Source organism: Podarcis erhardii (assembly GCF_964252035.2).
Source record: "Podarcis erhardii genome assembly, chromosome: 3".
In the NCBI taxonomy this organism is placed as follows: domain Eukaryota; kingdom Metazoa; phylum Chordata; class Lepidosauria; order Squamata; family Lacertidae; genus Podarcis; species Podarcis erhardii.
In genome coordinates this window covers 5,711,735-5,724,479 of record NC_138507.1, presented here as the reverse complement: position 1 = coordinate 5,724,479, position 12,745 = coordinate 5,711,735, and the positions used below count along the sequence as shown (strand labels likewise).

General features: G+C 48.0%; 1 protein-coding gene across 3 annotated transcripts in view; it reads left to right on the top strand.

Moving 5' to 3' along the window:
- Positions 1-12,745, top strand: part of SERTAD2 (SERTA domain containing 2) — a 146,822-nt gene that overhangs the window by 103,542 nt on the left and 30,535 nt on the right. The window contains exons 1-2 of one of the 3 annotated variants that reach the window (XM_081855689.1): positions 10,078-10,497; positions 10,862-10,968. The exons of 1 other annotated variant lie outside the window; for it this stretch is intronic. In XM_081855689.1, coding sequence (XP_081711815.1) covers positions 10,928-10,968 — 41 coding nt within the window. In that variant the 5' untranslated portion in view covers positions 10,078-10,497; positions 10,862-10,927. Of the gene's footprint in view, positions 1-10,077; positions 10,498-10,861; positions 10,969-12,745 lie in introns of those variants that run through there. One more of the 3 variants, XM_081855690.1, reaches the window with a different exon arrangement.

The window sequence follows — 12,745 nt, the reverse complement described above, 5'->3', positions numbered from 1 at the left end:
GATTGCGGTTCTGTTGAAAATTAACACCGCTCTGAAAACATAGTGCTGCTGTAGACTTTATGGTGTTTTGAGAGATTATGATTATCTTTGTATGTTTCTCAGTTTTTTTGCATCCCATTGTAAACAGCTCATCAGTCATTTCTGATGGGCAGAAATTTCCTACCTGCAGGGTGAACTAGCTTTCTTTTTCTTTCCTCATAAGACTGAGGGTTCACTTCCCATTCATTAATAGCTCAGTCCCTTTTGCACTAGGAGCTTTGTGGCAGGGCAGTATTAAACAGCTTGCTAACTTCGGGCAATTCAGTAGGGTGTGTCAAGAGGCTGATTACTGACTCCACAGAACAATTAGGCTGCAGTTAAATTTGGAAATGGAACTCCAGGCCTGTGGATCATTCACAGTTAGCCAGAGAGTATAGCTCATTACTCCCGATAGTATTGTCCTCACTGGATCTATCTCAATAGCACTTAAGGTTCTGCTTTACATACCAGGTAAACTGGGGGTCAAATAATATTGGCTTTCCCCAGAAGATCCAGAACAGCATGGATCTTTTGTGAAGATGGCAACCATTTTGCTATAAATCTAGGGGAGAAAGACCTGCATCAGTGTAAATGGTACAGAAAGTAAAAAAGCATTAAGCACTTAGAAGTGCATTATTAATATGACTTTAGGTGCTCCCAAAGAACATTCAGCAGAAGAGATCTCAAGATTTTCTAAGAAAGTGGTGGGCTTTCCAGTCTCTCGTAAGTGCTGAATTTGGCTTTGGAGAACCCTAACTAGCATTCTGTAATAAGTAAATTGTCTCTTCATTACATGGACAGCTCGTCGTCTCTTATTCCAAGGTATATGCAGGAGTTTGATCCTTCCCCTTTCATAAACACAAAAACCCTGGAGATTTTATGCTGCTTCAAAAACTCACTGCATTTTTTTCTTGCCGAGTTGTGGAGGGTTCTACCAAATATCCCTAGAAAATTTTTATAGGTGATGTTGCTGGATGTTTCCAGATTTCCTCTGTTTCAATCTGGAGGGCACCTGACCCAGTGACCTCCAGATGTTCCTGCACTACAATTTCCATCATCCCAGACCATTTTCAATGTTGGATGAAACTGAAGGACACTGGAATCCAACATCTGGAATGGCACCAAGCTGGGGGAGGCAGAATAGCTTTTGAATTTAAAGCAATGGACACGACTCACCCTGTTGGATGTGCACCCACTGTTGGAGGTGCTATGCCTCTCAATTCTAGTTGCTAGAAACCACAGGAGGGGAGAGTGCTCTTGCTCTTCGGGTCCTGTCCATGGGCTTTGATTGGCCACTGTGAGAACAGAATTGCTGAACTAAATAGGCCACTGTTCTGTGGCGCTGGGCAACATATCAATATATTGTCCCAAACCAATTTGAAGTCCATATTTCATAATTTTTGACCTGGCAATATATCATGAAGTGTGTGTGTGCGCGCGTGCACGCACGCGGGCTATGCAAAAATAACAATGTGGGGGAAACCGTGAAGCCAGCCAATGCCTCCACATAGCTCCATACTAGTTTCAGATATTGGTATATCATGATGCTGAAACCCAGATATTGCCCAGCCCTCCTGGTCTGCTCCAGCAAGCTCTTCTTGCATTCTTGTGGAAGCTGGTAACCCTGCCTCTTTTTGCATTCAGTGACCCCAAGGCCAGTCGGCCAGCCAGGCCAGCAGGCAGCTCGGTGTGGGCCCCACTTTGCTCCGGCAGGATTGGGGTCACTCCCCAACACATGTGCACCCACCCCGGGCACCAGCAACCAACGCTACGCCGCTGCCTCACCCCACCTCCACCCCTACTTCACCTTTTGAGAACACGTTGGAAAGAAAAGCACAAGTTTTAAAAGAAGCATGTCTTATGTTCAGAGAGCACATTCGACCATTGTCATGTGTGCAGCGGACATGGTGGAAGAGGCCGCACTGTGGCAGGACAAATGGGCAGGGTTGGGTGGGCGGAGCTTGAGAGACCTTGCTGCCAGTGACAGGTTTACTTGTTTTGATGAAAAGGCATGCTCTGAAAAGCAATGGTTTTAGATGCAGCATGTGTAGAACAAAAAGGTCATTACCAGCTGTGTGCAAGGGTTTGTGAGAGTTTGTATTCTGCGCTCTCTCTCACTCTCTCTCTGTGTGCCTCTTTTTTTCTGTGGGAGTTATTTCCTGTTGTTGACTCCAGTTCTTTATTTAGAACCACCTTAGCTACTCAGCAACTGCTAGTTGGGGTGGGGGTGGAGAGAGGAACAGCGTGATTTCAACTTCTAAAGGCTCCTTTCAAACAGATGTATCCTTGCTGTAGCTTCATTGAGAAAGGAGAAGCTTGACTTGGTAATTTAACGGGAGAGAAATGCTTTGCATTGGACACACCATTTTTTGTCTGTTGACACCATCAATGCTCAGAAGCACCTAGCAAAAACAAATAAATAAAGGCAAGTGGGGTGTGTTCACTTTCTTTTAAGTGGGTGCCTGCTCACTTCAACACCAACAAACTCAACACCCTATAAAAGTTATAAATATGTTGTATAGAAAAAGAAAGAGGCTATCAATACATGTACAGTGGGACCTCAGGTTAAGTACTTAATTCGTTCCGGAGGTCCGTTCTTAACCTGAAACTGTTCTTAACCTGAAGCACCACTTTAGCTAATGGGGCCTCCTGCTGCTGCCGTGCCGCTGGAGCACAATTTCTGTTCTTATCCTGAAGCAAAGTTCTTAACATGAAGCACTATTTATGGGTTAGCAGAGTCTGTAACCTGAAGCGTATGGAACCTGAAGCGTATGGAACCTGAGGTACCACTGTATTCTGTTATTGTGGAGGCAGTCTCTTTTCAGCTGACACCATGGTTTCTTATGCTACAAATACTACAGTATTTTCAGTCTCCAAGTGGCAGAAAGAGGGTTTTTTCCCCTGCAGTGGCTGCCAGCAAAGAGAGCGCTTTCCAACTGTTGACCAGGGTGTCTGAAAGAGCACGCACACTTACCAAAACTATGAGACTAGTTGCATTGCATGCCCGGTGGCTTGCAACAACTGTAATAATTATTTGTTGTTGTATGGTAGAGACATAACAACGACAAATTATTATTTCCTCCAAGGAGCTCAAGGCTCCTCTATGTTTTGTCTTTACAAAAACCCTGTGAGGCGAATTACACTAAGAGAGTGACTGGTTCAAGGTCACCCTTGAGCTTCTTATATGTGTGGGGATTTCAGCCCTGGGATTCCAGGTCTTATTCCAGCACCCTAACCACTACGCCACACTGTCACTGTAGCTCACACTTAGGCAGTCATGGTTCCATTATGATTTTGCAACCACCAATTTTAAATCCATTGGGCTGGCATGTCAAGTCATGCCTCAGAACTGGACTAAATGAGTATGTTGAAAAGTTTTGTGTGTTTTTCAGGGGACGTGGGGCAATTGGAAAGTTCTGTCTGTGGCATTAGGTCTGTGAAGGCCTTTATTAAACACATGATAAACAAGCGAGTGAGCTCTTGCAGTGTTATTCAGGGAAAGAGCTGCTTACTCAACTGTGCACCAGCCAACTTCATTTGGATTGCAACCATTACGCAGCATATACTTCCACATTATATAGCTATAAGTGCTACAGTTCGGTGGGGCCTGTGCTAGGAAACATCAGTGGATTGCGTCCACAGGGTCTTTTTTTGCACAACAATCGCGCCAAAAATGTGCTTAGCTGTTGCCTTGCCTTCCTGCAAGTCCCTTTTCTAAAGAAACTGCATGTTTGAGCATGGCAGGATGAGAATTCCCAGGTGTGGAATTGTACAGCAAGGCAGCAAAACATCCACAAAGATCTATATTTTTAACCAACCAAGCATTTTCATAAAATGGTGCCAGCATAGGGGAGGGGAAGTAGTAAGGCTCAAGATTAATTAACAGCACTAAAAATACCAAGTTTTACCTGGAACATTTGTTTAAGCACATTCCATGTAGCAACCTGAATAGCAATTAAATGTGCTATCTGGAAGGGAATATTGAGGGCTATCCCAACAACAAAGACAGTTTTAAGGGATATGATACAGATTGGCCTCTTTCGCACGTAACAGGAAACCATGGTTTTGAGGTAGGACTTGTGCTCACATTTCCTCCCTTAATACATGTGAAGAGAGGATAAAAAAAGCTTTTACTTTTGAACTAACCGCAGTTCCCTGTTACAATCTGCTCTTGGGGAATTTTGGCTACTTAATACAGTAGCATGTCAAACCACAGTTCAATCCTAGTATGTGCCCCAACATAGTAAACTGTGGTTTGTTCTAATGGGGAACTTTGGTTAGTACAGTTGAGAAAGACCTCTGTCTCATCCTTCCACATCCAAAAACTTCAGAGTTGGAAGGGGCAGCCTGCAAGCCTGGGGCGGTATATGCATTACCATGGCAAAGGAATGCACCAGGCAGAGAGTTAACTCTTTATTGTCAAATATAACACTTACAGTCACTTCTAAGGCTCTGGAGACCTCCACACCCTAATCTAGTACCTAGGCAGCTATTCCCAGGTCTGTACTCTATGGAGCAGTTGCGGCAACCAGGAACAATTCCCCTCCACCAGTAGCTTCCCCTAACAGGCTATGCACACTTAAGATAGAGACTCTGCCTCTGTGGAAGCCATTTCTTCCTGCTTACATTCCCTCCTGATTCTGTGAGACGGTAGTGCAAGGAAAGGGTGGGAAAGCACCCAGCCCTTCACTTGCCTGACCTGCCTCTTTCTCCAGCCCAGAAGCTCCCCCTGCCTCCAGTTCTTGCTTGCTGGCTGGTACAGGTGCCCACAGACCATTGCCCCCCTCTCCTGAGTCAGACTCCAGCTCCTCTTCCCCCAGGGCAGACTCACCAGAGTCCTGTCAGTCCCTGACATACCACTTCCTCTGGCTCTAATGTACTTTTCACTGCTGGGGTCTGAAGCTGAATATAGTCATGCCGCATGTTACGCACATCAAACTTAGGCAAATTCGACTATATGTGCTGGGCTGAAGCTCCACTCCAGCCTTTTCCTTCTGCCTTGCCAGGACCTGCCTGCATTCATTCATTCATCTCTCTGCCCACCTCCCACCTCTAATGAGGTAGGAGAGCTGAAAATAATGCCAATATATTTCACATCTGGCAACCAACTCTGGAACACTTCCAGAGTTAATGCTAAATACTTTACTTCTAGTACAAAATAAAATAAATAAAACCACATTATTATTTATTTTTTTAAAGAACACTTGAGGCCCTGGTTATTTACCACAGTGCAACACTGCTCTAGCACAAGCAGCCATACCCTGGCAAACCCCAGGAATAAATACATGGCCCCTTCTTCCCTGGCACTTAGGTGTGGACTCTGACCTGAACTGTTGGCAACCACTATCTTTATTTTGCATTTATATATGTTTTATTGTTAAATCACTTTGGGATGTTGTATGGGAAGGCATTCATAGATGATGAAATAATAACAACAATAATAATAACAATTTCTAGAAACTCATGGCTGCATCAATGGAGGAGGGCTCTTCGTGGAGAGAGGCAGTTTGAATGAGACTAGGTGAGCTGTTTTGACAACTCTATAAATCCTACAAGAATTTGATATACAGTGGTACCTCTGGTTGTATGTAGCATCTGTTCTGGAGCTCCAGTTGGATCCTGAGGAATTAACCACTGAATGTGCCACTTTTGCGCATGCACAAGGTACGGTAGAGTGCTTCTGCGCATGCGGCGAAACCCGGAAAAATACTTCTGGTTTGGCTGCGTTCACATCCTGAAGGATGCACAACCAGAGGTGTGAGTATCCCGAGGTACCACTGTATAGGCAACTCCCCATTTGCATGCGATCGGCATGCATGCGACTGCTGACACCTGCACTGTTTGGGGCACAAGGGAGTGGGGCCAGAACAGGGCAGGCTTAAGCATGTCCCACTGATGTACATGGTGCCTCAGAACACAACCTCCGTGTAAATGGGAAATTGCCTGTACTTCATTCATGGTTTTTTAAATTGTAAGTATTTTGAAATGGAATGAGAGACAGGGTGGGTATGGAAGTGTAAAGAATGTTTGATGTGTTAATTAGTTCATTGAAACTGGCCTTGCACTTGCTTGTAATGGAACAAAATGGAAGTGGGAGTTCAGGCTACATCTGACATTCTCCTGATGATTTCTGGCAGTCATTTTACTTCTAAATTTGGTGGTGCAGACTTACTTGTCTGCATATGTGTGTGAGAGAGTACATGTATAATATATGGAACATATAGCTCATTTTATGTTTGCTTAAATTCAACCAGGGCTGCTCATATCTGCTGCCTCCCTCCAGAATGTCCTAATTCTGCTCCCAATAAAGTCTGAATTCAATAACAACAACAACAACAACAAACAAATCTTTATTCTCAACACTGATAATAAATTACTCAAATTCATGAAAATGCACTCATTTTTATGAGCTTTCAATGTTTGATTATATCACTATAATGGAAAAATAAACTGAAGATTTAAAAAAAAATCAAGAGGAAAAGCTGTTTTCAAAAAAGCAGGTAGAGAAGCCAGCTTCTTCTGCCTTGTATTATCCAGCATACTAATTAACTTTCTTATCAGTTTGTCAAAACTATTCAGTTCTTGAACCATTTATCAAAAATCAGTTTGCAGATTATTGCAGCAAGAGGAAATCTTATTTAATTTGCACTTCTCCAATGTGGCTGGCATGTGTGCATTTGGATATTTATTTAATTTATGAATTGCTTCTTATAAAACATCCTCAAGCTTCATTAAACAGGGGAGACTTTAACAATGAAAACATGTATCAAAACAGTTTCAAGACTAATACAAATATGGGGGGGGGGGGTCCACCTGAAAAGGCTTGTTAGAAAAGGAAGGTTTTCATTAGGCACTAAAAATATAATAGAGACTCTAGCATCACACATTGGGACCAGCACCTTGAACTTGGTCTGCTAGCTAATTTACAACCAATGAAATTATTTCAGCTGCAGCATAACAGAAGAGCACGGCTGGAGCAGGCCAGCAACCAAACAGCCCAGCATCCTAGTCATTCTAGTGGCCAACCAAGTGTCTCAGTGGGAAGCGCAAAAAAAACAGGACCTGAGCACAACAGCACTCTCCCCCACCTGCGGTTCCCAGCAATGGGTGTTTTTTATTTATCAGTCATTAGACACATATAGTCACTTTTTTTGTTTAATGAAATGTAAGTCCAAAGCAAGGGACGCGGGTGGCGCTGTGGGTTAAACCACAGAGCCTAGGACTTGCCTATCAGAAGGTCGGCGGTTCAAATCCCCACAACGGGGTGAGCTCCCGTTGCTCAGTCCCTGCTCCTGCCAACCTAGCAGTTCGAAAGCACGTCAAAGTGCAAGTAGATAAATAGGTACCGCTCTGGCGGGAAGGTAAACGGCATTTCCGTACACTTCTCTGGTTCGCCAGAAGCGGCTTAGTCATGCTGGCCACATGACCCGGAAGCTGTACGCCGGCTCCCTCGGCCAATAAAGCGAGATGAGTGGTGCAACCCCAGAGTCGGCCACGACTGGGCCTAATGGTCAGGGGTCCCTTTACCTTTTAAGTTCAAAGCAAACTTACCATATAAAAATCGAAAGAGATATAAAGCTAAAACAAAATGTAAATGCAAACTGCTTCTGACAGCAGAGGCTGCAAATAGCTATCATGGTTATTAATCCTCCATGAATTTGCAGAGTCCTCTTTTATAGCCACATGGGAGTAGCCAAGCGGGGGCAGCTGCCCCCCCCCATAAATAAAAATACATAGCAAACTGAGGTTCTGCCCCCCTAACAAAAATCCTGCCTCTGTCCATGTATAGCCATCTGAGTAGGTGGCCATTTCTGCCTCTTGTGGGGGGGCACACCACAGTCTAGCTATACCTTGTGCGAAGGCAAAGCATGATGGCATGATTTCAGGGTCACAGCCAACATTTCAAGGTGCACGAATTGCCTTTTATCATCCTATTTTAAAACAACTTATATAACTCTAAAGTGTCACTTACTACATTACCTATTACAAACCTCTCTTTAAAACTTCCGTGCACGCGCCGAATTGCAAGGAGAAAGGCTTTGGGATGGGGGGAGAGAGAGAGAAAAACTCTTGGATTTAGTTTCCCAGGTTTAAGAACAAACTTCCAAGATGAAGGAAGATCGGTCACCGGTTTCTTCCTACTGATTTCGTGACGCAGCTGCCGCCTACTCCTTCTACCGTACTTGGGCGGCGGGGGATAACCAATAGGCATTTTGAGTGGTGGGAGCTGGGAGAAATTATGAGCAGCTATGAACAGGGCCAGGGTGTTTAAACCAGCTCGCCAAACTGCTGCCCAAAGGGGTAAATAAGCTGCCCCCCCCCAGACTTGTTTGTCTTCAACACGATCCCATAAAGCCGTTATCTCCTGGATTGCCTAGACAGGGGGGGAAAGATATGAAATGTTGCCAAAACGCAGCGCACCCCACCGCTCTGCCATTGGCATAACCGTACTTATGGGGTGCCTCTAATGATTTCTCCCTGCAGGTGTAACTGGCGGGGTGGGGCGCGCGGAAGGCGACTGGCTTTCGGTTTGGCTCTGTAGTGCTGGGATCTACCCCAGGCGAGCCGAAGTTCAACCGGGGAAGCGGGCTGGCTGGATTGGCAAGCGCTTCGCCGCCTCGACAGCAGCAGCGCCGCCGCTCCCCGCCGGCCCTTGACGCGGCTGCGGGCATTGCCGGGTTATGCAATGGCTGGGAGGGTCCACCTCGCTCACCTACGGCTGGGGAGAAAGAGAGAACAGAGTGGATCGGTCCGGCCCGGGTTGAGCGGCGAAAACAAGGCTTCCTCCGTCTATTCGCACACATGCCCCAGAGGGAGGCCCTCTCCTCCTTTCGCCAGGAGCAGCAGCAGCAGCCAAGCCGGCGCTCCCCCCCCCCTTTCCCCCTGATCGCTGCCCTGGCTTGCAGGGGGGACCCCAGCTGTTGTTCCTTCTGCAGAGCTCCTGCTGCCGCCGCCGCCGCTTCCAGGCGCACTCGCAGTCTTGCTCCACTTTTGACTTGTTGACCAGTTTCAAGTTATTGAATAGCTCGCGTGCTTAGCATAGTTGTGGTTTTCTCTGCTCAGCAAGCAAGCAGGCTGGTGTGTGTGTGTGTGTGTGTGTGCGCGCGCGCGCGCGCGCGCCCAATTTAGGAACTGCTTTGTATGTGCGTGCGTGTGAGTTTGCGCGTTTGTCAATGGAGCGAGCTCCCTTCCTCGCCACCAAGCTTGCAACTTTAACGTGTGCACGTGAAGCTGTCACGGGCCACGTGCGTGTCGACACCGCTGTCTCGATGCCGGTTTCCTTGTCTTTCTCCAGCTGTCTGGATCCCCACCCCCCACCCCCCACCCTTCGCCCCGGAAACGAAAGTCACCTGGCTCGGCTGCTTTGCTTGCCTTTTGAAAGCCGCTCTGCTGCTGCAAGGCGCCTGTTTGTGCGTCTTGTGTTTTCTTGCGGAAGGCAGTTCAGCTTCCAAGTTCGCCCCCGCCCCACATCTCCAGTGGGATGGAGTCAGGCTACAAGCCCCCCCCCCCGCTCCCCACCACCACTGGCCTTGGCCTGGCTTCGTCTTAGAGAAAGCCCTTGTGTCGCCTGGAGCAGCCGGACTCCGTAGGAGACCGTGCGCGCCCCTCCATTCCTTCCGAGCATTCACAGGTGGATCTAGAAGCAGGTAGCCTCCGTGGCTGCTTCCAGAGCTGGCCCAGGCGAGGAAGGCAGCCGGCGCAGGGCCACTGGGCATACGCAGAGTGCAGCTCACCCTCCGGCCCCCGACGCGCCGCCCTGCTGCCCCCCTCGGAGGAGAGGCCGGGTGGGCTCGGGGGAGGAGACGGAGACGCCCCCCTTCCTCCTGGCGCTCACCGGCTCGGCCTCTCCAGCCGCTTTGGCGTGAGCCCGGCTGCTCTGGCCCCGCCTCGTCCCCGCCACGAAAGGCGCCTGGAAGCGCTAGCTGCCTGGAGCTGGGCGGCTCCGCCTCCTGCCTGCTGGCCCCGCCGGGGGGGCCGCGGGTGCAGCTCGGCCTGCTGTCGCGGGATGGAGAGCCCAGCCAGCGGCTGAACGCGCCCGCCTCGCCCGGGGACAGAGGCGGGGCTTCCCGAGCGAGCCAAAGGGCAAGGAGCTCGGGGAGGCTCTCCTCCGCCCGCCCGCCCGCCCGCTCGCTCTGCCTGGCCGGGGCTGCTGCTGCTGCTGCTGTTCTCGCCGCGCCTGCCGCCTCGCCTCCCCCTCCCCGCCTCTCTGGTCCCTCCCCGCCTCTCCTCCTCCTCCTCCTCCTCCTCCTCCTCCTCCATTGTATAATGCTTCGTGACCGCCGCAGCCCCAGCAAAGCGGAGGCTTAAATCCTTCCCGAGCTGCATTGGCTCCCCGCCCCCACTCCTCTCCTCCTCCTGCCCCCCGCCAGCCCCCCACCCGCGGGCGAGCAGAGCGACATATGGAGCTGGGGGAAGATTAAGAGGAGCGCGCAGGAGCAGCCCCTGATGCTTCTCCGCTCTCAGGAGGAACTGCATGTGGTAAGTGCAACTCGCGGCTCGGAAGGAAAGATTTGAACCGGAGAGGAGCAGGAGGAAGGGGGGGGGTGTCTCGCTTTGCCCAGCCCGGGGATCCACTGGATCGGGGAGATGCTGAGAACTCTGCCAGCAAACTGTGTTGTCTCGGGAAATGAGGGTGAGGTGGCGATGGAAGAAGGCAAAGCCGGAGCAGAAGCAGCCCCTCCCCAGTTGGTTGGTGAGGCAAGGAAGGCAGAAGGGGACCCGTGTCGCGGGGAGAGGGGCAGGAGGGGGCCGAGGGAGGGCTGCCTTTCGGTTGCATGATTTGCTCCCCCTTGTAACCTTCCGGAGAACTACCTTTCTCCTCCCCCCCCCCGCCCGCCTTCAGAGAGATGTGCAGGGAAAAGAGGTCGGCTGAGTTACTTTTCTTCCTTGGAAACGGTTGAGGGTCCAAATGTGCAGACGGATCGGAGGTTCCCGTGTTGCTTTGAGCAGGTGTGCGTGTGCGTGTGCGCGCGCGTGTATTCCGAATTTCTCCTGTTCTCCCCCTCCTCGTCGGTGTATGAGTGGCGCATTTAAGAGTTTCTCCGAGCCATGTTTACAGTGCAACTTGCTTTTGCTCTCCGGTAAGTTTCAGTATGTGCTGCAGACCAACATTCGCTGGAAACTGTACCCTGTAATTTTGCTTTCTGATCTGGAGGGGAGGAAGAAGTAGCGTGGGCGTTTCAGAACCTCGAGCTGGGAAAGTTGAGGGTCTTATTTCGAAACAAACTGGCAGACCCCAAGTGAGGGTGATTCTGTGTTGGTGAGGACACTTTGAACTGGGGAAAAGAGGCTCAACGCAGAAGGTTTTTGTAGGTGGAACTAAAATTCTTTAAAGTGAGACAGGTTGTAAGCCTACATGTTCTGGTAGGTTACTAAAAGAGCTAGATTACGGTATTCCATGCTTTGGCGTCTCAGCATGACATTGTGGTGGTGATGTCTGTATGTGGGTGTCTTCATGGAGATATTCTGCATCTTAAAAGCAGTGCTAGCTGCCAAAGCTGGTCTTTAACATGGAAGCATTATTGTTCCTAAGATTTGTTTTGCACTTTCTAGTAGATTCTAGCTTCTCCAGTCATTGACAGCACATAAATACTGAATGCATGTTAGTATCTTGGTTGGTTTCCTACCCTTCTCATGGAATATACACTTGTTTTTCTTGATACAAGATGTTTTGTGGCAGGGACTTCTCTTGCAAATTAGCAGCGCAAAATGAAATGGATAGCTCAGGTGGCTGCAGGTTCACCTAGCAAGGGCCCTCCCTGGAAGTTATTTATTTTCCCATCTAGCATTCAAGATTCTGAATCAAGATAAGCAACTCAGTTGCTCTTCAAAAATCAAACCGAATGCTGTCAATTTTATCACTAAAGGTGCTCTCCTAGGCTTCTGTGAAGTTCTCGTAAATGCTTTGAGTGAAGACCCAGTGCCAGAGCCAGGTCATGGATGTCTTAATTTCTTCTGGTTTCCTTTGGTTGAGATGACAGGGAATTGATTTTCAAAGTTCATCTGCAGAAACATGTACCTTTGTATCAAGGTGCTCTTGAAAGAAAAGAATAAAAGTGGGTGGGGGGCAGCACTGCTCCCAAACTCTAGACTGTTGTAGCTGTCAGATAGGAGAATTGTGCAGGCTTCTCTTCTTGGATTGTCAAGCCTTTTCATATGGTCAAGTTTGTTGTAGAGTTAATTTTGAAAAATGTTTTTCTGTAAATAAATAAAAAGTGCTGCGCTGTATATACAGATGGATAGATCAGAAACTAGTGACTTGAATAATAATAGTGCTAGACAGGTACATGAGTCTGGACAGTGGTAGTGTTCCCTAGGATACAAACAAGTATTGTAGCATCTTAACAGCTGCAAGAGTGTGTTTTTTTTCTTTTTTGTGCCTGATACTACTTCATTTAGCTCTATAATGAAAAATCGCAGATTGGCTTCATCAGGAGCACTTAAAAAATGCAGTCTTGTTAAAATTTGTATGATGCGCATTAAAAATCCAAATATGATTTGTTTAGTGTGTCCAGTGCTGTTTCTCTTCCTTTTGAAGTTGCCATAAATAAATGGGGAAACTTGTTCAAATACATTGGCATTTAGATGTGACTTTTTAACGCAAACCTGAGATGAAGGCTAACTTAATGTGAAGTCTGGTGAATACTTAAGAGCAAACTCCACTGAAAGCAGTAGAACTTACCTCTGAGTATACATGCATAAGTTTGGGCTGCACAAGAAAACACAC